We start from the raw sequence: 25,147 nt of genomic DNA, 5'->3' as shown, positions 1-25,147 counted from the left end.
GTTTGTATCTCATGTAATTTTTTTATAATCATGGGAAATGTTCTCTAAACTCTGTGTTTAAGAAATAATCACAAAAGCTATTTCTCTGAAGTAATTACCTAAGAATTAATTAATCTGTGTTCAATATCAGAATTAACAGTCTGTAAAGCAACAATAGAAAAAAAAAATTATTTAATAATTATCATATTTTTATTTTTTATTAATGTTTTAATTTTCAGATATCTTTCCTACTACTTTCCTACTAAATAATGACGTTCTAGTTTGTAACTGAGTAAATTGTATTTAGACAGAAACTATTATTAAAAGAATTTAGTAAAAACTTTTATTTTCATGGTACAACTGAAGTCATCATGAACTCCAATTTATCAGAAACTCCAATACAACAATTTTATAGTGGAGAAATAATACTAATCACTGGGGGTACAGGATTTGTGGGCAAAGTTATCATAGAGAAGATTATGCGATCTTGTCCAAATTTTAAAAAGTTACACTTAATAGTGCGACCAAAAAAAAACAAAGATGTTAAAGAACGGGTTAAGGAGCAATTTAATCATTTTGTAAGTGATTTTTTTTTTTTAAATTACATGTTATATTGAAAATTTATTAACTTATTTAAACATCCTTTATTTGTTACTTTAGGTCTATGAAGTGAATTTGAGTGCATGTGAGTTATTCAGGTTACACGAATAATTATTATTTGTGTTTAGATCTACAGACTGTTTACATGTAGAGTAGTATTTGCAAATTAAAATTTTTTTTAAATAATAAAGGACCAATTTTTAAATAAAAATCACTTTATCATAAAGCCCTTTGGTTTGAAGAGTACGTAGTTCCAATACTTTTATACTTAAATTAGATAAAACACAACAAATGAAAAAGAAGTAGTTCTGGTAATGTAATATTTCAGCTTTTGTTTGAAACTGTGAAGACTAGGAAGCATAAGAACTTTGGGGAGTAATAAGCCTGAACCAGTTTTGTAAAATTGTAAAATTTTCTGTGAGTAGAATACAGATGAAGGTGTCACTGGAGTTGAAATTTCTTTTGAACCTGGTAATAGTATGGTAGCGGTTTTATAGAATCAGATCTCAAAGTTAATTAATCTGAGATGGATGGTTTTCTTGCAAACACTTAGACTTTTTTTATCTGTATGTTGTTTAATAATATCACAATGTGGTACCAGAGGGGCAAAATTCTCACGAGTATACAGGAGTTTTATAATTTATTTATAAAAAATAACTTTCGTGTACTTACTGCTTTTTTTTACACTTTTTGTCTTGTTGATTACTTTTACAGATATCTCTGCTTAAACAGAGCATAAAAAATTACACAAGTTAGATTAAAAAACAGTCCTTCAAAGATTAAAATATATAGAAGCGTGTATATAATCTCAACCGCTGATATAAAACTAGCTCTTCTACTGCTATTACAATCTATGTAAACAATGAAACTATTGTTTCTATAATATAATAATTTGAATAAATAATTAAATGTAATTTTATTATAACATACATGTAATATAATATACTATTTCCCTAATCCAACTATTGTGTTGTATTTTCATTGCAATTTTTTATTATTTATACTTATCTAGAGTAAGAGATTTAAATTTATTGTTTGTTATTTCTAATATTTTCATGTTATTTATATTTGAAAATAATTATGTTTATTTTTTTTTGTGTGATAACCTATTTAGATTTCTGTTTATTAGATATAGATGCTTCTAAATATTTCAGTAAACACTTTTTTTTTTAATTTCTTTTAGTCATTCATATACAGAATTTTTTACAGTTTTACTTTTCATTCTACTTTATATGCTCCTGCTTTTAATTTAATAATATAATTAATTCATTGTAATTTTATTAATTTAATTTCAATTTTATTATTAACTATTTTTTAATATTATAATATTGTATAATATTATTATTATTATTTGTTTTAAAACAATTAGTTAAATGTATTTTGAATTATTTATTTAGGTTAGTATTATAATTTAGTGGGAGGTATAAATAATTTGTTCTTTGCCATAAATCTATTTATTTTGTTAATATGTTAAAATTTTTTTTAATGACTTTTATGTTATAACCTTTTTAATTTGGTATGTATATGGAATGACTTAACAATGCATGTAGAAAGAATGTGAACTAAAAACTTCTGAACTGCAATTGATAATTCATGTCATGTAGTTTTACAAGTGCAGATGGGTTGCAAGCATCCATTATAGATGTTAACTCACTGTAAATATGCAATTTTATTTCCTTTTATTACAACTAATAAATATATAACAATATTATTAAAAATATATTTAAAAAAATTATTATTAAATATATTGATGAAGAGAACAGTAGATATCAAATTACTCATACACCTGCATGTTCAATGAAAAGAGCATATTGGTTTGGTTGGCATTTCTCCTGTCACCACCCCATTCAGTCACCCTAAAGCATAAAACTGAATGTCTGTGCCACAAACAGCTACTGAGCCACGAAACAGTTTAGTGACTAGTGTCCTAACTAGCTTCTACAGCTAACCTAAAAGCGTGAGCGGAATAAGTGTGGTACCATACACCATTCGCTTGCGTGTCCCCCCACTGCCAATTTGTCATACGTATATCACTAAAATGGGTAGGCGCACCCCGTCAACTACTAAAACATTTATGATTATCAATAATTAATTTATCTCGTCAAAGACAGCAATTCGCTGAATGCCAGCAAGTACCTGTCCACTATTAAAACGGTTGAAGCCTTAATCTGGGTGGTAGCCAGCCATATCTCTCGGTTAGCTTCCTATAGAAGCGCAGAAGGAGTCTTTTTCCTTAGGTCTTTTACTGAGATCGGTTGAACAAAGCAACCGCGTCAAGGAACTCTCAGACGGTCCGACAATGCGGTTCTCGCCACATTGACTCGCCGCTTGTGAGTGGCCAATTTTTCCCTTGACCACTAACTTTCAGTGTGGCCTGAGTTCTGGCCCCCGCCAAGAGCTAGGCAGTCAAACATCATATGTTCGTTCGACTGGACTTCCCCGCAGAGGCGCAGCTCATCAGCTGCCAGGTGCAACCGAAACAAATATTGGTTCAAATTGGCGTGGTTGGAGAGCACTTGGGCTTCCGTTGCCCTTAAAAACGAAGGAGAGGCAAACCATCCCCCCAGATCCTGTATTAATCTACACAAGGACCTTCCCTTAGTCGTGGCGTGCCATTTTTGCTGCCATGCTTCCATCGCGAGGCTGTAAAACCTCTTCCCCAGGCGAGAAATGAGCAATTGTTCGAAATTTAGAACTGTTGCACTGAGATCACCATTCCGCTCCGGTACAGGCCCAGCTCGAAACCGCATCCCAAATAAATCGGCCTCCCTGCCTCTTCGCAATTTTTACATGGCCGCACGAACTTTCACTACTAAATCGATTGGGAGAGCCTTTCCCAATACAGTGGTAGCCTCGTAGATGGTTGTTTTAAACACACCAGTGCATACAATTAAGGTTCTGCGCTGGGCACTCCTTAAATTTTGAATAAGTGCTCGATTTCTTTCCAATCTATGCGCCCAAACGGATGCCGCGTAAGATGTCATACTTTTGCAGACACCTCAGTACACCATGTACAAATGACGGCCCGACAGTCCGTAATCCTTTAGAGCAATCCTCCTAAGCTTGTGCATCACAGACACGCCGTCCGCCGCTACATGCCTAATGTGGTTGCTAATGTGGTAACTTCTCATCAAACAAAACACCTAGGTACTTATGAACTCTCACTCGGCTGATTACAGTCTTTATATTTAATACGGGGGTTTCGACTGTACGATAATTTTTCTGCACCCTTGAGAAGCATAAACTTCGTCTTGGGTACAGAAATCTTTAAATTTTGAATGTCCATCCAGCCTCTGCGGGTGAAAAAGCCGCCTGCACTCGGTCTTCTAGCTGCGGTCGTGAATTAACACGAACTAACAGGAGACAGTCATCGGCGAAAGCCTGGGCCGTGACCCCTTCTGGAAATGTCAGTCCCAAAAATCGAATACCAGGTTCCACAGCAAAGGACAACGATGTCGTTGGTGACGGACTTTTCCACAACTAGGTGCGCATCCTTAAACAGAGCCGTGCGATCCGACAAGTAGTCACGTACTACGGCCTGCAAGGCTACAGAAACATTGCATGTTCCAACTCATAGAAGGCAGAACTCCAACACAAGGAAGGAAATGCTACCTCTATGTCAATCAAAATTGCCAAAACATATTTAAAGTTGGCGCTTTCCACCTCAGCAAGAGCATTTAAAATGCAATCTTCGGTGCCACCCCCTTTTATGAAGCCATACTGGCCTCAATTTAGAAACGAGTTCATATCGATGCTTTCCCAGAGCCGTTCCATAACTAGTCTTTCAAGCAACTTACTGATTACCGGCAAGAGGCTGATGGGTTGATAACTGCTGACCTCACTTGGATCCTTTCCTGATTTTAAAAGCACCCTCACCAAAGCCACCTTCCAACAAGTCGAAAAGCAACCCCAGTTTAGGCACCCCAAATTAATTATTATAGAGTTAAGTTTACCCTGAACAAACAACAAACTCTGTACATTTAGATTTATTTCATTATAAAAAAAGGACATTACCTTAACTAATTAAAATACCATAACTATTTAATAACTGCATAAGCAAAATTTAAATTTAAATCCAATACACTCTTAACAACCAACCATGTTTTCTATATAACAATAACACTTATTAACTAAAAAAAATACCACCAAAACCACTCACCACGGTGAGAAAACAGCAGTATCGGTATAGTGAAGTAGACCAAATTGGACAATGCAATTGCTATAATATGAGTTTTAAATACTTACTTTTTTACGTTAAGTGGTAGTTTGTAATCTAAAAAACTTGATTGTTATAAAATGTACATTTACTTCTCTCTTTTTCTGATGTTTAATCTTTTTTTTTTTATAAATAATGAATAATAAATTTATAATAATAAATGGTTGTAGTACTGACAAATAAAAATTGTAATTTTCATAAAAAAAAAAAAATAAATAACAATTTTTTAATCCAATGATATATAATTCTATTTTGAAAAGCTATCCAATATAAAGTGATAAATAATAGTTAGTTACAATTAAAACAAATTTAACAAAAAATACTTTCTAATGAACACCACATGATTGAAATCATTAAATAATAATACTGTAAAGAATTTTCAACATTATTCTGAACCGAAAAATATTATTTATTTATTTGTTATTTTCTACTTAACTTATCCAGGGAAGAAACACATTCTCTCTTATTTAAAGTTGAAAAAAAAATTAATTTTTATATTCTTGTATTTTGTACATCTTCCACATACTAGAAAATTGTTTCAAAATATAAAGAAATATATCAATTTAGTATCAGATGCAAGATGGTTGTATTTCCATTTATTTTAACTAAAATTAATAAGTTAAATTTTGCTTATTTTATCAAAGATAATATATTGTATATACATATATTTTACAATCTTGTTTTTTATCTTTTACAGATCTTTTCAAAAGTGAATCCGCTTATGGTAGAGAAAGTCTCCTTTATTAATGGTGATTGTAGTAAACCTATGTTAGGCCTTTCAACTGCAGATCAAAAGGAGATTATAGAAAATGTAACTATAATTATTCATTCTGCTGCAACAGTTAAATTTGATGAAAAAATCAAGAAGGCAGTATCTATTAATGTTATTGCTACAAGAGACTTGCTTATTTTATCAAATAAAATTAAACATTTAAAGGTAATATTGAAAATTAAAATTAAAATTAGATTCTTTTAGTTTTACTTTTTCGGCTGTTGCTACATAACAAAAACAATTATAACAAGAAAATATAGCAATTGGCCAAAATTATATATATATATATATACATATACATACAGAGTGTTTCTAAAATGGTGGGCTGGCTATACTTTTTTGGAATCTACTTGTAAAACTAATATAAAAATATCCTTAGGAAAAATGGCAATTTCTCCTTCGTTCTCCTATCTAACATTTTTTTTATTTTTATACAAAAATTAAAAAAAAAATCATATATTAAAAATTTATATAAAATTCACATTAATATTTGATAAGCCTCTTTGTAAAAAAGTTTTAAAATAAGCAAAAAATCAGGACTAATAAATAAACTTTTAAGCCCCCCAAAAAGGAGGATAAATGAGACCTGTACTTAAAATTACAACTGTTTAAACTTTAATTTTCAGGGTTGAAAATCTAACCGTATCTAGTATTAATGTAGACAAAATGGAAACTTTTCTGAAAAAGAAGTTCCATAAGACCCACAATATGGAGTTTTTTTAATAATTTCTCATGCTTTATTCATTTTTCAAGTTATAAATTCCATTAAATATTGATTTCAAGTTATGGATTCCAAATGTGATAGCTAACAGCAAATGGAACCTTTCTGTTTAAGTACTTATACTCTAAATACATTGTAACTTTGATGAGAAAAAAAATATGGTCAAGGAGATCAATTAGACCCAACATTTTTTACTAATTTTTCGATTTTTTCTCAATCATACTTTGAATACTGCAGAATTCTTAAAGTTAAAAAAGTTCTTTGATCAAAAGGAACAATTTGACTCAAAATTTTTTATGTACATTTTGATTTTTTTTTGCAATTGTAATCTAAATAATTCATAATTAAGTAAATAACATTTAAAAACCCTACGGGATATTTGAAATAAAAATCTGTCAAAGGTATAGCTGGAAAAGTTATGCAACCCTTTACCAGATTTTTGAATTGTTATATTACTGCCAGAATGTAGTGAAAAATACAAGTAATAAAACAAATTGAACATAACAAGAAAGTGTATGGAATATTATTTTTTTTTAGGAAAGTTTTAGAATTGGTCAGCCTGAGACTGAGATTCAAAAGATGAATTGTTACTTGCCATACAGCATGTTGACAATGTACATTCATTTGCTAAAGCTTTAACATGATCTGCGGAATACTTCTCAAATAATATCTGAACTCATAAGCTTAACTGAGAACCTGCTTGGTTTATGAAGTCAGTTAAAAATTAAATATTTAAGATATATTTTAAAATTAATCCAGGAACTACAAGGTCAAACTATGGAACGTCATCAATAGTGGTTATTCTGTACAGTGAAGTGTAAATAATATGAAACATGTGGGAAAATCAGTAAATGTTAATCTTATTTATGCAAAATAACATTACAAAAAAGGGCAATACAACAATTATATAAATATTTTTTTTCTTTCTATAAAGTACTTTGTGATTGCAATATAATTTATAGTTGCTGTTGGAATAATAATGCTATATACACCAATAGACATATTACTAGTATTATTTATAATTAATTATTAATGTTAACTACTTAATTAATTTTTTTAAGTGTTTAATATAACTATTATGTAATAATAATTATTATGTAACAGTAAATAGATTAATTATTTCATAAAGCCAGAAATTAAAATTAAAAACTAATGTTTCTACAACAAAAACCTGCAAATTTAAGTGATTTATTCCTTCAATTTTAATTTTTGTTTGTGTTTTTTTTTACAAGAATCCTGTGTGATTATGTTAAACTGAAAAAATTAAAATATATAGTTGAATGCATCTATTATTAAATACTTTAAATAAAGGGGAATCCTGATACTTATGTTTTTACCAGATCCTACAGCAACACTCATAATGCAACATTTATATATATTTTTTCAAACTTAAGTGATTAGAGGTCCCTGCGAAGTAGTAGAACTGATCTCGGATGAAATTCTTTTATTTACTTGTGCCAAAGGAAAAGTGGTAAAAAAAAGAGTTTCTATATCACAATACTAATAAATTTGTTAATTACAAAAAAAAAATTTGGAATTTAAAGTGCCTAGAGAAGAAATAACACTCAAATAATCACAATGTTCAGTTTATCTTAGTTCCCATATATAGAATCATTTTTTGGTAAGAAAGGTTTGAGTATTGGAAGTTTTTAATTTCTGTTAAATGACTGTGCTGCAGTGGCACAGTGGTCAAGTAAAACAAGACTTGCACCTCTTAGACACCATTAATAAAGTTTCCTGTGTTTTCTTAAAGGTACAATGTGTTTTGAATCACATAATTTTTTTTTTTCAATTTTTTGTTAATTTAAAAAGATTCAAGGGATATAATGTATTTAATAGTAAAGAGAGAGGTAGAGTTCTACAGTACTACTCTGTTTCACAGACCAAGAACAGAATAGTTTTTTGAAAAAAATGGTTGTTAAAAGAAGTGTTTATTATAGACATATAAATACATTTTTTAATAAGTCATTACACACTATAAAGAAAATAAACACATAACCAGTTTAACTTTGTATGTATAATTTCAAAATATTACTTTTATGTTAATTATGGGAAGCCATCAGATTTTCAGATTTGTATAAATCTGAATGGCACAGAGGAGATTTACAAATATCAACAGGTAAAACAAAAAAACTCAAATTCATCTTTGCATCTCTTAATTTCAAATTTTAGACATGAAACTGACATTATCAATATAGTGAAAAAAGGAGGAGGTAAATGTAGGTCATGTATTTACTCAGATTTGTGGAATGAAGTAGAAATCTAAGAAGATGTACAAGACATACAAGTATGTAGAGAATCATTAAATACAAATGTCTGTTCCTTAATCTGTTTCTTAGAGTACAAAGAACAAATGTGCAATAGACATGAGTTCTGGTAAACTAATTCTCTAAAGGAGAAGATTAGGAATGAGGAAATCATTTTATGAAATTGAATATGGAGAATCCAAGATGAAAATAAAATGATTTGAAATTAAAATCTCACTCTAGTTACATTTTAATTGAGCTTGAGAAAGATGTAGTTTGAAAGTGTGGATTCCTAAAACCATGTTGAAGAATAGGAGATTAATAAGGGTTTGGAAATGGTCATTAGAAAGAAGAGAGAAATTTAGAGAGAATGCAAAGTAGCTGAGACTGTGAAGAAATAAATAACAACTGAAACACTTACAGGAAGTAGTCAGGCATGGAATTTGAGAAGCAGAAGATGATTAAAATGGCTGAATAAGTTCAATTAGTATAAATAAATACATTAATGTATTCTATTATTATTCATTATTATTAAATAAAAAAAACAATGTGAAAAAGGAATTTAAAGAACATTAAAAATGTTTTATGTATATAAAAGTGTTATTTTCCATTCATTTCATATTACAATTACCATAATAATGAATAGTGTTTTTTCATGGGTAATGATCTAATTTTATTTCAAGCTACACATGTTATGTGCATATAAATAGGGATTTCATAAATATAATTAATTTTACTGTTCCAGGCATTTGTACACATATCTACAGCTTACTCAAACTGTCATTTAAGTAAAATTAAAGAAAAGGTTTATGAACCACCAATTGATGATAAACAATTAATCATTATAACAGAATGTCTTAATGATCAGCAGTTGGATCAACTTACACCCATGTAATAATAATTATTGTAAATCTTATGCAGTAATTTTTTAAAACAAACTTTTATTTTTAGTAAGACATTTTTATTGAGTACTATTGCCATAGGTGTACATGATATGTTCAAATTAAGTCCAATTGACAAACTAATCTATAAAACTGGGTGGCGTTCATTATATTGGGTACAACACTACTTGGAACTATCACAAAAATGACGACAACATTAAGTATAACACTTCTTAATATTCCTACTGATGTTACGAACACTGTCGCCCATAACAGAATGAACATGAACCATTGACAAACTAGTGTATGCAGGTGTAATTAGACCGTCACAGGTGTAAATCTGCGTTTAATTTCTTTCATGAATATCAATGTGGATTCCGACTGGACTATAGTATTGCAACAATATTATTAAAAACACCTAATAATATCCATCTAGCTATGGATCAATGACATATGACTTTCTCCTAATATTACTATTTTGAAGCCTTCTTCATATTATTCATTTAAATAAGTTAAAAATATATATGTAATAAATGCAATGTATATGTTTATACTCATAAATTATATTAAGTAATAATTTTTACTTAAATAATATTTCTGATGCTGCAAATAAAGCATTGATATTGCCTCAGCTCCAAGGGCTGAATACTATCATTTGTCTTTAAATATGGATAAAACAAAACATATATACTAGTGGCTGAAAAGTAACTTTACAGCCATCCCCTCTAATGTTTTTTTATAATTGAGATAACTGGAACTGAATTTTGGGCAATCAGAATTTAGTTTTAATTAAATAAATTTTCTCATATTATCAAGCTCTTTAAAATGATATGAAAATTCCAATGACATTGTCCTGTTTGAAATTTTTAAGTTTCTCCTTAACCCCACCACCCAAAAATTAAAAAGAATGATATATAAATTCAATGAAGTAGGCCTTTGGTGTAAGTAGTAAAAACAATACAAACTGAAACCAATTATCTCAATCATAAAAAGAGGAAACATTTAGAGAGATAGAGAGTGAAAAGGGGGCTATCCCTAACTACTTGGTAACATCATCACTTCAAGTCACTTACATGTTTCCATAAATGATATTTTACAATGACTACTCTATATTAAGTTATTAAGGCTTGGAATTTTGTTTGACAAAACCCTGAGTTTTTCTGTTGAGGTTGATGGTATGCACCAACTTAAATGGTTATAATGATTTCTTATAGTCTATCTTCATGTAACCCTAGTGAGGGTAGTCGTTCCTTTTCCCAATTATTGCTTAGTAGTTTATAATGACTAAACAATAAAGATGATTAAAACATAAAAATTTTAACAATAGTTATTCATGTTTATGCTTTATTAAAAATTTAGTCAAACAAATTGATTTGCAATAACTATTAAGGAGAACAATCATAACTTAATTTTGCTGTTTTCTGTGATTCAAAGATGAAAGATACTATTTTACTAAAAAGATACTAATTTTATGTTTAGTTACTTTTTCACATAACTGGAATGTTCTCTTTGCCAGATTAATTAAGATGAGCCCTTATTTGTAAAGCTATGATTAAGACTGTGCAATAATTAAAAGTCAAGTTTAACAGGATGAATGCTCCAGAAAATGAAAATGTTAGAACTTGCAGAGCTTTAACTTTCAATAATTTAATCTTTATTGTCATTTAGAAAAAATGGTACTGTAACATATTCTATAGAAATTACTGAAAAATTAAAATAGCTATTTTAATATTTTTTGAATAAAATTACAACAATAAATGTTCATAAATTTAGAGAGTGCAAAATCAGTCGTGAATGAACAATAATTAGCAGGTAATGAATAATATTGTATCTGGAAATGAATTAATTTGAGTTAGCAAAAAAATTAATAATCTTTGAACTTCTAATCAGCCTATAGAAAGTTCTCATCATTCTATTTTGCCTATAAATTTAAACACAGTTTAAGGAAAACTCTAAATTCCTCTAGCATTTTCCAATATTGGAGAAAATATTTTTCACTTTATGTTGTTTGTCACATCAGATTTGGTCTGGTTTTGTAGGCCACTTCCAAAAATTAGGCATCTTTCCACTTTGTTTCATGGAATTTACTTCATATTTTCAATTTTCTAATCTCGTTTCCATTATTTTCTTTATGATTATTAACAAGAACTACTAATTTTCATTTAGTACTAAAAACAATCTGACCTTGGTTTTGTGCAGTTCAAATACTACACTTTTTATAACATTCCTGTCTTGTTTCTTGTGCAAGTTCAGCTATTTCAATGGTAAGTCAATAAACAGGATCAATTACTTCAATTACTTTTATTGCAGTGATAGCAGCCAGCCTCATTCTCTCAATAGTCCTATTTTCTGTGGAATGTGGCATACATATTAGCGGCATATCTGAAATGTTAATGATTAAAACTTAAGCAACAAAATTCATATCTATGGTAAGTTTAGAGACTATAAATTTTGTTTACTTAAACCAAACTGATATACAATAATTATCGTGGACATGTGTTGCAAAGATACCCAACTGCATTTCTATGCCTTAGAAAGTTCATATTACTAACAGTTCACTTTTTAGTGATTGCTTTAGATACTTTAATAATCTGTTTAACTCTATTATATTAAAATAGTCTTAATAATAAAGGTGTTTTATTAAGTGTTTTATTAATTCTTTTACAAGAATTTTTTTATTAAACTATGATAAATAGCTACACAATCATCAACAACAAACATTTGGTGTGCCTGCCCAGTTTTAATGTTTTTAATTATTACTTCTCTTCATGTCCATACATTATATAATTTCAGTAATCTGATTCAGCAAGTATAATACTGTAATTTTATTCAATTATTTCTTTAACTTATAATAATCTATTAAATTTTGTTATATATTATTATTTTCTATTTCATTTTTATTAAATCTATTCAAAATGTTTACCTTCTGTTGGAAAACTAAGGCCAAACCAGAAAAATGACTAGTTATAATATATATACAATTATTTTATGAGAATGTTTTAGTTGTAAAAATATATTGTCATATTTATTAATTTGTAGTGACAAAACATAACATAACACAGAAAGATCATATTAAAAATGAAAAGCTCTTTTTGTTATGAATTCAGTATATGAATGAATACTTAATAATTGAATAGTTACACCTAACACTGTTGATAAAGTGAATGCTATAAGAAATATAGATATGCTTAAAATGCATATCATACATGTGTAGGGGCCAAATAAAGTTTAAGATGTAATTTTTAAATTAGAATAAATGAATATGCTGTCATGTGTGGTTGGCATCTACTTGCAAATAGTTACTGATATTCTAAAGAAATGTGTTTAAATGTATCTTAATAAAAGACTAAATTTGCTTTTTCAGATTGTTAAAGGATTGTCCTAATACATACATATATACTAAGAGGGTTGCTGAAAGTCTTATTAAACAATATGGTAAAGGACTTCCTGTCATTATTGTAAGGCCCAGCATAAGTAAGTATTCTATTCCCGGAACCTTCTACATTAATTAATAAAAAAATAATTAATATGGCATAAAATTAAAATAAATTCTGTCTTCTTCAGAATACCAGCAGCTGGTTATTTTTATCAAATCTGCTGCTGCATAGGTTAGTGATTACAATCATAGTTTAAGAATTGTTATTTATGTTGCTAAACCCAGGTTCAAATCCAATTAAAGAAGTAATTACTACTATTTGGATTTGAATGCATATATCACGTTTATCTTTGATAATTTGGGGCTCAGTTATTTTCAATGTCCAAAAAAAATTGGCCTGAGATTAGAAATCATTAAAAAATTGCAGTGTAAGTGATGAAGGAAAATTCTGACATATTAAGGAAAAGTGGAAATCAAGATAAATGTCCCACATACTTTTAAATAATTCAATATCAGAACAATTGCTCAGTTATTATTATAAACACTCCAGTGTATAACTTACTAATATAAGAAGACCAATCAGCATTAGAAGATGCAGTAAACTAAGAATTTTTAGATTATTGCCATTTCCTTTCTTCTTATTAGCATATATTACTAATAAATTTCACTGACAGAAAGTATTTAAACTATAGAAAATAATTTGTAATTGTTGTTTTTAAAGTAAATGTGTAATGTGAACAAACAAAAAAGGAGATGAGCTTAAAATACCTTGTGAGGGAACAACTAACTTGAGCCAACTTACTTTTAAGTGAGTAGGGGTAAACAGGAATTACTCAGGAAATGCATTCTAACAAACTCCTAGAAAAGTAAACAGAAAAGTAAAACACAAGAAAACAATAAATGAAATAAAAATAAAAGAGAATTGTTAAAGTGTGTACAGAAAAAAATCTGAGGGGTAGTTATAAACATGTAAAAAATTATGTTTAACAAAAGAGAAAGAGGAGAACCAATTCTTTTGTTAGGAAGAAGAAATTAATCTAGAAATACAATACTTATTTACATAAAATATATCAGATTTTTTTAACAGAACCAACATGGTTTTAGATAATTTTTTTATCCCTTTTTAATGAGCTGTTTAATAGACTTGGATATTTATTCAGTTTTAATTTTATCAAATATTAAACATCTCTGGGCCATATAGTATTTAAATTTTATCAAAGATAATAGGTCTACTACCAGTAACTATAAAAGACATAAAAGTAATTTTTTTTTATGAATATAAAATCTAAATAAATATTCACAATGTACGTAATATAAAACTGTTTTTTCTTATTTTTGTCAGTGGTGGTATGAAAAAAAGATTTTTTTTTTTAAATTATCAACTCTTTTAAAGGCAATCTGAACTAAATGAATTAAAATTTAAAAAAAGTTTTCAAATATTTTTAAACATTATTATGGCAATCTTCAGTAACTCAATGCTATTTTTGCTTAAAGAATGAGTGGTATTTTTGAGTTCAGAAGAAAAATATTTAGAATGATACAAAAAATATGTCAGATTTCAAGCATATCAATTCATTTCTTTCTTTTATCACTATGAATTTATATATACTTAATATTGTTTGTGTTGAAATCTGAGCATTTGTTTTATGTATTTATGGAGTATCTGAAGTTTTTCAGTTTTGGTAGATCTATAACTTTAATTTAATTTAATTTCTCTATGATATGGTTAGCAAAAGTTAACTATGTAAATATTAAAGGCTGTGGTATAGTGATATATGTGTGTGGTATAGTTATTTGTTTCTCTGTGTAATGGTTAACTTGAAACAAAACAAATCGTTTGTTTACACATGCTTTTACTTTATATATAAGCATGATGTACTTTTATTTGTGCAGACAATGACAATTTGAGCCTTATTTAGTGAAGTATTTTTGTATGTAAAACACTAATATCTAAAAAACTGACAATATTAAATTTATACAGAAACTAGTAATAGAAGCTTAGTGATTCAGTTATACTACAAATAAACTCTGCCAAATAGAAATCAGTCTTCTGGAAATCAGAACATCTACTCAACAACCTAAGATTTTAAGAATTTTCATTTTTCTAAATAACATTATTTTCACAATGATTGAATACAGCTGGATTAGAAATGAACAAGAAAATAATGCATAACTTTATTGTGGGTTATTATGCTATTAAATAGTGGATAAATAGTCCATTTGATGTTATTTGACCTGCTTAACAGAGTTTTATGTTAAAACTATAATCTTTAGGGCCCGTAACTTAAATATTTTATCTCTCGAACTGGGTTTAATTTAAATTAGTCTATGAACAACTATTGAATAAAGAGAAAAATAAAATCTGTTTATTGAATAAAAAATTTACTTCAGTAACTAGTTTTTGTTTTATATTTTTCAGTCACAAGTTCAAGTAAAGAACCTGTCCCAGGTTGGATTGATAATTTGTATGGCACTTCTGGAGTTGGTGTTGGATATGCAACTGGATTTATAAGAGTAATGGAATGTGATCCTAATGTTACAGCTGATGTAATACCTGTTGATATGGTAGCTAACATAATAATTGCTTCTGTATGGAATTTAAATTGCAGGCGAGTTTTAAATTTTAATAAAAATTATAATACATGAAATATTTTTAATGATAAATTGAACCGATTTTAATTTTTAAGAACCTTTTTATATGTATCAAACTTTTTCTAGATACATATTTTTTTAGCTATTCCAGTGATAAGTGAATTGTTGTCCAGCAGTACAGTAAAGCTAAACTTATTCCTGGCATCTTTTTGAGTCAGAAAGACAACTACACAATGGAATGTATTAAACAAATTTATTACATTTAAATTAAATCTGTTCATTTGGTATAAGAGTTACATGTTTGTAAGTATAATACTAGTTCAATATTATTTAGAAACGACCATTTTTTTGGAATATAAAAACCACTCTTAATGTAGCTGTTATGCTGGAAATATGTAGGATGTGTTCTAAAGGTTTACTAGATTTTTTTAATATTATTTGCCGAAAGTCTTCCACAATACACATACATCAGATCATAAACACTACACAAATTACAACGTACGAGGTCTGTAAATAAAGTAATGAGACTGTTTCAGAAAAACTTTTTATTTACAATCCAATTATACATGAACTCTATCACCTTCAAAATAGTTTCCTTGAGAAGCCAAGCAATGCTTCAATCAGTTTTCCCACTCTTCATAGCACTGTCGGAACTCAGAAACCGGAATATCCTTCAGATGGTCGGTTACGTTTTTTTTTTATGTTTGCGACTGATCCAAAATGGTGTTCTTTGAAATGTTTTTTAAAGTCAGGAGCAGGAAAAAGTTGCAGGGACTCAAGTCAGGTGAATAAGGTGGTTGAGGAACTACAGCAATGTTTTTTTTTTTGCCAAAAACTCATTAATTGAGATGGCAGTATGACAAGGTGGATTGTCATGATGGAACATCAGTTGTTTTTGATGACTGATCTCATGCAAGCAACTCTTTTCTGCAGTCTTTCAAGAATTTCTTGGTAAACATAATGATTTACAATCTGTACTGTAGACAAAAAATTCCTTATGGACAATGCCATTACTATCGAAGAAACAAATTAGCATGGTTTTGATTTTTGAACTGTTTATTTCTGCTTTTTTGGGACATGATGAGTTTGAAGTGTGCCACTCCTTGCTATGGCATTTTGTTTCTGGGTCATACTCAAATATCCAAGATTCATCACCAGTAATAAAATTTTTTAGAAAATTCATCAGTTTCAATTCACCCTAAAAAATTGTGGTACACTTCCACCCTGTTGTTTTTCTGTTCAACAGTGAGGTTTTTTGGGACCAATTTTGTACAAACTTTTTTCATGTCCAATTTGTTTGTCAAAATCTGACAGACTTTTTGGCATTACGATCTTCCAGAGCATGGATCATCCGCAACTGATTGCCAGCTATCTGAAAATACTTTAAACCACCTAAAAACCTGGGCTCAGGACAGAGTGTCATATCCATATGCCCTTTTCAATTTTGAAAAAGTTTCAATAGCATTCTCACAGAGTTTAACACACACAATATTGCTCATAATTAGTATTAATCATTTTTGTAACACACAACAAAAACTTGTTTCATGAAATGTATTTTTAAGTATCCCCCAATAGACTAAAAATATAAATCAGATCTGTTTACATAATCATATGTAACTTTAGTGTTGCCACTTTGGATGCCAAAAAAATTGTTAGTATGATTGTTAAACATCTTATATTGGGTTAGGAACTCTTTAGTAAAGAAAACAGGATAGGAAGCTAAAAAACTGAAAAATATTTATTAAAAAAACCTTTTAGTATTTATTTTTAAAAAAATCACCTAAAAAAATGCTCTCAGATAAGAGTAAAGTAGTTACATGAGAATGTTGCTGTATTTTTAAAGATCTTCTTCAACATTTGCAGAAAAAAATTTTACTTGGAGTAATATTATTAAGCCCATTAACATTGCTGTAAAAATGCACTTATGTATTTCTGAATTCAGAACAGTATGACAAAAACAGAAACAGTTTGTAAAAAACAGAAACTATAGTATTTTATATTAAGATTTTTTACACTTGTACCATTAACAAATTTTGTATTTACAAAGATACTATTTAATTACCTAATCCTTCATTTACTATTAGGTACACTTTCATTCCCTGTTCAATCTAAAAAGGATATTCAGCAGGAACTTAGTGTATTTTCGAGTGAGATGACTTAATTTTAAATTTTAGTGTAATTTAATATGAGAAAAAAAGATGTTCAGTTGTTTACTGCAGTCTGTTTATATTTACATTATAAAGTCTATAAGAATCCATTTGTAGTATATTTGTTAGTTGAATTTGTGTAGGTGCAGCTGTAGTTTAAATCTGCAGGTTTACTACTTCCTGTAACTTCAAAAGTTTAGAATTTTGAGGAAATGTAGTTACTGTAATATTAATGAGATATTTTTCAAACTGAAATAAGCTAATCTTACACTACTTTTCCTGTATTGTTATCATAAAATTTTTAAAAAATTTGTTACAGAACAAAAAAGGACAGTATTGAAGATCCACCAACGTACAATATGGTTTCAGGCGCACAAAATCCAGTGACATGGGATAATTTCACTAAACTTGGCAAAAGATTCTGGCCAATTTCCATCTTTGCCTATACAATTCCCATTCTCATTTTGGTAAAGGACAAATTTAAATTCAGCATTTTTAAGTTCTTTCTCCATTATCTACCAGCATTACTGATAGATACAATTGCACAAATTTTTGGTAAAGAAAAAAGGTAAGATTTTGTTTATAACAGTATGATAATTTATAACAGGAAACTAGAGCCAAGTCTGGCGAGAGTTTATTCCTTGATTACACTTTTGTAAGTATTACTTTTTAAGATTATCCACTTAAGAAAAGGCATCATGCCAAATGTTCCACTCAATCATAGAGGTAGACAAAATGGTGGAGTTGAAATTATAATTTAAAAGTTTAATTAAAATCGATACATTTAAAAATAGATACAGATATTTATATGAAAATAAAGATACATTTATTTTCCCAGGGCAAGTATAAGAGCCCACTGGGCTGGTCTAATGGTCTAACTCATCGCAAATCAGCTGATTTTGAAGTTGGGAATTCTAAGGTTCAAATCCTAGTTACTACCCTAATTACTTTTATACAGATTTGAATATTGATCATGGATACCGGTGTTCTTCAGTGGTTGGGTTTCAATTAACCACACTTCTCAGGAGTGGATGACCTGAGACTGTAAAAGACTACACTTCATTCACATTCATACATATTATCCTCTTAAATAATATCTTACAATGGTTTCGGAAGCTAAATAGAAAAGGATAAGTATAAGAATTGCTCAACTTTCCTGAATAATTTCTATAGTACTTTAAAGATTACTTCTTTCTAAATATTTGACCTTCAGTAATTACATCACTCTGCAGTAAGTCCTGCTGTTAGTGCTGTAGAAATGTACTCTCACTTTAGATTTTGGCACATTTCACTTAATCACACACTATTGATAAATGTTTTACAAAAGAATCAGAAAATGAGGAGATTAGTTGAAAAGTTGCCGAGTAGACAAAGTGTTTAATCCAGAAAATTTATACCTACATTTTTTTTATCTTCATACACTTTCCTGGGCTAAATTACAACATTAAGTTAGAAACAATTCTGAAATAAAAATTAACAGAAAAATTAATTAAATACTGATATCTATATTTACTTTACTGAAATTATTCTTTTTATATTATTCCACTTTACTGTTAAAATTATATCTAATTTTTTGAAAAATAAAACACGTAGTACAATGTATTGAGATAAGACATACCTTACCTTAATTTTTCATTGAAGTACTTCGCGGATCCTGCATCCTCAGTCATGATTGAAATAATTGTTATTCTGTAATAAAAGTAAAAATACTAAAATAATGATTGCGTATTAATTTCCACGTGTACTGCTATATGTTGCAGTATTTATAAGGCCTCCTTCAAATACTGTCTATGGCTATCAAATTGAAATTTTGTTTGTATTTATACATGTAATATTTTTCAAATATATTTAATTTTATATCATCTTTATTAATTTCCAATATTTCTAAAGTTGTGTTAATATCAGAAATACAATGTTCATTGTTTATTAAATGTTTATGCTTGTATTTATTTATAGCAGTCTTGCTGAATATTTTTAGTGAAAAAAAAAACTGTGTTAAACATATTACTCATTTTATTTTTGTTGGTATACTTTCAGGCTGGTAAAAATATCAGAGAATGTCGACAAATTTACACAGTTAATATCATATTTCTGTAAAAGACAATGGGATTTTTCTAACAAGAATACTCAACATTTGTGGAAATCATTAGATCAAAAAGATAAAGAAATATTTCCATTTAATGTTGAAGATATTAATTGGGAAGAATATTTTTATAATTATATGAGAGGAATAAGACAGTATTTATTGAAAGATGATTTATCAACTATTCCAGCTGCAAAGAAAAGGGCAAAGTGGTTAGTTGTCTAAAATTTTCTTTTTTTTGGCATTACATTAGATAGTATTCTCTATTCTTATTCTTCTGTGCTAATCTCAAAAATATTTATAACATTCTTCATCATGTGATATCATTAAAAAAAATGTTATTCTATTTTCACATAAAACTACTTCTAAAAAACTACTGCTTTGAGAATGAGTTATTAATGTTTTATTTTATGCTGTTATCAATTTTCCCAAACTGATCAGTGAATTTGTAACGGTATTTTGCCATACCGTTATTATACTCTACACAACCTCACTAACCAAATTTGGAAAGACTACCATTAAACCTACCGATCTAATAATACTCCATTTTACAAGGTATAGGTCAACTGCTTTAAATCTATCATGTTGTATTTTATGAACCTGTTTCATTTATTTCTTATACAAATGATTTTAAGGGTTTCTTACTTTCTGACCAATCCTTAGATATATATTTGGTATAAGCAGACTTATTTTTTTGCATAAATGCTTCTCTTTGCTGGCGCTAATCTGTTTTTAATATCATCTTTACTTTCCCATTCCTTTGTGATTTTATCATATAAATAACAAAATTCTCATAATTCTGATATGTCACCTCTTTTCAAAATTTTTGAACATCTACCTTAATGTCAGTCATACTTCATTACTTATGTTTATTATCAAAATACTACCAGAATTTATTTTAATTAGTTTTTTATTTCCACTAGAACAACTATATCATTAGCTAAGTCCTTATTTTTAACCTATATTTATTAAACCTACTTTTTTATTCGTTTAAGTACAAGTAGAGAAAAATCATAGACTTGAGGTATTCTTGTCCTATTTCTTTCACAATTAAATTTTGTAAATTTTCAATTGCTGTTATAACGCAACTAATCCTTCTACAAATTGTATAAATTATTCATTAGCTATACCCCGACACAATTTTAAATATCTCATTTCATTGGACATTATCAAAAGTGTTCTTAATATCTACAAATAAAGAAGTAGTATATTTAGACAGATTTATTTGTCTTTAGTGTGCTTCGGTTGATGTATAACAAATAACACATTGATTTTTATACAGATGATTAAAAATATCACTATACTTTTTTAATAAAATTGAATAGCTTTTTTGTAAGAAAAATAATCATTATTAAAAAAAATGAAAGTACTTTTGTACTTATACAATACTACTATTATGAGGTTAAGGTCCTGTTAATCTACATTATTCTGTGCACTGTGGAGTAGTATTCAGTGAAATATGAATGCTTTTTGTAAAAGTAACTTATCATCACTGGTGCTCATTTATTTAAGAGTTTCTGCAATAATAAAAATTAAAAATATGCATTACTCTATTAAAGTGTTTAACAAATCTCTGCAGGTGGCAAAAGATGGGATCAATTGACAAATGGCAGATAAACCTACAGACTGATTCCAGAGACCAGAGATGGCTGGACATGGGGAACTGGGTATTGGTTGAACCAGCTTCTTAATAGTCACAGGTATTTTAAAGCACACCTGTGGGCGTGGATGTTGAGACAATCTGTTTATAAAAAAATAATAATAAAAATATTAGTAATAATAATAATACATAATTGTATCATTCTCAATAACTTTGTTTTTTGTGTTTTTTTTTCAGGATATATTTGTCAAATTACATATTATTAATATTCTTCATTTTTGTATTTGGGTACATAACATGGATTGCTGTTGGTTTCATTACAAGCTTTGGTTCAATAATTGTAGCCTTAATTTATGATTATTTTACATACAGTTCAACACATTTATATGTTATAAAAATGAAGAAAATAATGCAAGCTTCATTAACAGTTTTAATCGCATACATTATTAAAAAATATTTAGATAAATATGAGGATGATATACCAGTTCAATATATTTCTTTAAGAAGTGGAATGTTTATATTTGATAACAATAATGATCTAAATGATGAATACGTGCATGACTAAAAGCACCATTTTATACATTTATTCAATTTATTCAAGAATCATACAATGTAGATTATAAAATTAAATACTAGTATTGTATGAACCATCTAGGATAATTAGTGTTAAAAGTATTTTGTTAATTATCAAATCTTTTATAATTACAATATGTAAATGTTTAATTAAAATAAAATAAAAATTTATATATTTAAATTTGTGATGATGAATACCTCCTTCAGTTGGCAGGCATGCTATTGTATAACAAAATATATTTCGTCAAAAAAGAAGGCGAAGTTAAACTTCATTCATCACGATGAAGTAGATTACTGCTGCAGATACATTCTCAAAAAATGAAACAGACTTTTATACTTGAAAAATATTCAGCTCAAAAATTTACAAATGTTTTTATCTCATATGGAAAAGTTTACAATTTATTACTGATTTATGGCATTATGAAGAAAGAATTATATGATGCTTAATTTAAAACTTTTAGAGCATTTACTATATATAACAAGCAAAATAATGTTGCTTAAACAAACTGATCAAAAAAATTAATTACCAATGCAAAACAAAAACTACTTTTTACCTTCTTATGGTTCTTAGTGTGATTTATTCATAAATTTTTACTAGTTGTAACATATGGTGTAAAAGAAACTAATGTTTTAAAGAATACTTATTTATTAGTTTCATAGAGTCATTTCACATCATACCCCTATACTATCTACAAGAAAATTATGATGGAATTGGTTTTTATAGCAGATAATGCTGTTCATACTAGCTACAGAGGTACAATCAGAATATTACCTTTCCTGCAGCAAATGAGGTCAATTTGTTTTTTTGAGGTCATTTTTTTATGGTCTTGATTTAAAGCAAGATCATGAATGAAATTTTTGTGGATGAATATTCTTCTACCTTGGTCCTAAAAAATAAACAGCTTCAAGAAACAAAAGAAAAGGATAAGAAATGGATTGATTTTGGTGTGTTAAGTTCAAATTCAACATGAATTTCATCTTCAAATACTGTAAATGTTGTATTTTGAAGGCTGGGTTTCAATTAACAACACGGTTTGAACTAGTTGGCTAGAGTCTATGTACTATGTAAATAAACTATGGTCCATCACAACGAAAATAGTATCTAAAGCAAAATATCAATCAACAATCACTTTTTGTTAATATATGCTGCAGATGTTTATTAACTAAATCTTATTTTTATTAGGAAGTTTTTTTAGTAGTAATGCAGAAGTTAACATTTATATTGACTTTAACTTATTTCTAATCTGATAAATAAATTTATATTTAAGTGAATCTGGGTATAACATCTGGGAAGTGAAATAATATAAATGTAAAGTTTACAATATGTTTATAACATTTTCTTTGAGTTTGGATTTTTATTTCCTTTGAATTTTCATTTGTTTTGAGTACTGTATGACTAAAGAAAAGGAGAAATACATCCAAAATATCTGTGGATATAATTTCATAATTAAAAATTATGACATCATATAACCCAAATTATTCTGCAGATAAAATAGTACCCGAATCCCTGGGACACCTTAAATTACATAAGCTGATATCTAACACTTCAAATCAGACATGCTTGGGAGATATGTAGAATGCATATATTCAAACAGATGAGGTCATTAGTAAAAATACAAGAATAACAAATTTCAAGAATAGCAAATAAACATGAATAGTAGTAACATTAACTGAAATTGCTCGCTCAGTTGTATAATTTTTAGAAATTTTTTTCTATTCTGACAGTTGCAGCACAATGAATTATTATTGTTATACGTCCTTAAAACACTTTTTGATTTGTAGTTGAAAGGCCTAACATTATTTTACTGCAATCTCTTGAAATTAATAAAATTTTCTCAAACAAATAGAATGATGAGTGAAATAAATCTGGAAAGGATATCCATTCAGTCTTAGTTAATCATAATTACTTTATTTGTGTTATAATTTTGCAAAAATAAATGAAGCATTTATAAATTATTGAAGCAAATTATATGATAGACAGTACACAGTCATCTGTGATGATGACTAAAATATAATTTAACACTTCTCTAAAATTTGAGATTATTTTACATTTTTACAGTACATCTTCCTCAGTTTTACAAAGTACTATTCACAAAATTAAACATAATTTTCATAATATACACCTCTAATTTTTTTATTCATAATATTATTATATTTTATTTTTCAAAGTTTTTCATGTTTGAAAGCTCATGTAAAAAAAATTTTATCACAAAAATTTGTTGATTACCTTGAATTTTCTGTAAGCTTTCAGCTAACTTAAATAAGAAGTTCATTATAACATGTTATTTTTCAACTAATACTCTTCTATTAATGAGAGTTATATTTTTATTATTGTAGTCACATGAAAGTTCATCAATATTATTATTACATCTGTCATTCTTGATATTAATAAATATTTTTTTTATCATTTTAAAATATGTTTAAGAAAAAGTATTTTTAATTGTCTAAAATGTCATATATCAAAAGTTCCATTATTGATATTAATAACCGTTATAAAAATTTTTTCTTTCATACTTGGTTGAGTTAATAAATATAACATCATACAATCAATCAAAATAAATTTGCATGATAAATCATCAGAAGTAAAGCTCATAACAATTCTCTCGTGAATTGTTAGCCCAACAATAAAACAATACTTATTCAATAAAATCTTAAGGTTCAGAAATGTTTTTTCCAAGTTAGGTTTTGTAAATATTCAAATCTGAAAATGTGAGATACCTAGATTTTGTAACAAGAGGCAATATTAATATTTTGAACCATTTCCATGATTAGCTTGTAATAAAATGCACTGCATTTTTTTTTAGTATTTGACAGAAGGCTAGTTACTTGAAAACAATCCTACCAGAAAGATAACATTTAATAACATTATTGAAGGCTATTTGTTTTGCAGTGACAGCAAAAATTGTAATATTAACATAATTAACTTGGATTATATGCAAATAAGATAGATGTTTAAGTAAGAAAAGGTAAGCAGCCAAATATAGAGAGTGGGACATAGTCTTGTAATTTTCATCATATATTTACACTGATTTTTCAATTATAAAGCTTTTGCTAAAGTATCAAACAAAGCAACTTCATGTTTAATTGCTTACTCACAATACCATATTCCAGCTGATCTGGAATAGGTCATCATAGGTCAAAATTGACCATTTTACTAAATTCTTCAAATTGAGTGGCTAATAAAAGCAATTTCATTTGATGAATCTACTATATGTCTTCAGATTGAAGACAATGTATTTGGTTAAAGCAGGTGTGGCTAACAGTGTTTGCCTCCAGACTGAATTAGAAAAAAAACTGTTTAGTATGGGCCAAACGGAATATTAAAATTAAAAAATATTAAATACAAAAACGATTCAAGTAA

The 25,147-nt window shown here is 28.1% G+C and overlaps 1 protein-coding gene and 1 long non-coding RNA gene across 3 annotated transcripts in view; one reads left to right on the top strand and one right to left on the bottom strand.

Moving 5' to 3' along the window:
* The window catches only part of LOC142331526 (uncharacterized), a 37,476-nt gene that overhangs the window by 2,928 nt on the left and 9,401 nt on the right, over positions 1-25,147 (bottom strand). Inside the window, exons 2-3 of the long non-coding RNA XR_012758022.1 lie at positions 19,154-19,219; positions 11,600-11,797 (exon numbers count right to left, since the gene is read on the bottom strand). This is a non-coding gene — a long non-coding RNA (uncharacterized LOC142331526). The remainder of the gene's footprint in view (positions 1-11,599; positions 11,798-19,153; positions 19,220-25,147) is intronic.
* On the top strand, positions 287-21,848 carry LOC142331525 (fatty acyl-CoA reductase wat-like). Of its 2 annotated transcripts, XM_075377504.1 has the most exons (9): positions 287-557; positions 5,493-5,732; positions 9,280-9,425; positions 12,780-12,889; positions 15,211-15,400; positions 17,850-18,098; positions 19,568-19,825; positions 21,193-21,313; positions 21,451-21,588. In XM_075377504.1, exons 1-8 carry the CDS (start codon positions 351-353, stop codon positions 21,302-21,304), a joined length of 1,512 nt encoding a protein of 503 aa, XP_075233619.1. In that variant the 5' UTR covers positions 287-350; the 3' UTR covers positions 21,305-21,313; positions 21,451-21,588. The 2 variants fall into 2 exon arrangements, with proteins under 2 accessions (XP_075233619.1, XP_075233617.1); XM_075377502.1 differs by lacking the exon at positions 21,193-21,313 and having other exon boundaries at positions 21,451-21,848.

The sequence above is a fragment of the Lycorma delicatula genome, chromosome 10, assembly GCF_047948215.1.
Source record: "Lycorma delicatula isolate Av1 chromosome 10, ASM4794821v1, whole genome shotgun sequence".
NCBI lineage: Eukaryota > Metazoa > Arthropoda > Insecta > Hemiptera > Fulgoridae > Lycorma > Lycorma delicatula.
The sequence above is the reverse complement of the archived record's forward strand: the minus strand, read 5'-3'. Positions and strand labels throughout refer to the sequence as shown.

What these genes read in the sequence shown, in the direction of transcription:
- LOC142331525 (XM_075377502.1), top strand. Translation starts at nt 351, where the DNA reads ATGAACTCCAATTTATCAGAAACTCCAATACAACAATTTTATAGTGGA. An exon ending in TATTGTAAGGCCCAGCATAA is followed by an intron (nt 12,890 to 15,210) that starts GTAAGTATTCTA and finishes TATATTTTTCAG; the next exon opens with TCACAAGTTCAAGTAAAGAA. An exon ending in GTATGGAATTTAAATTGCAG is followed by an intron (nt 15,401 to 17,849) that starts GCGAGTTTTAAA and finishes AATTTGTTACAG; the next exon opens with AACAAAAAAGGACAGTATTG.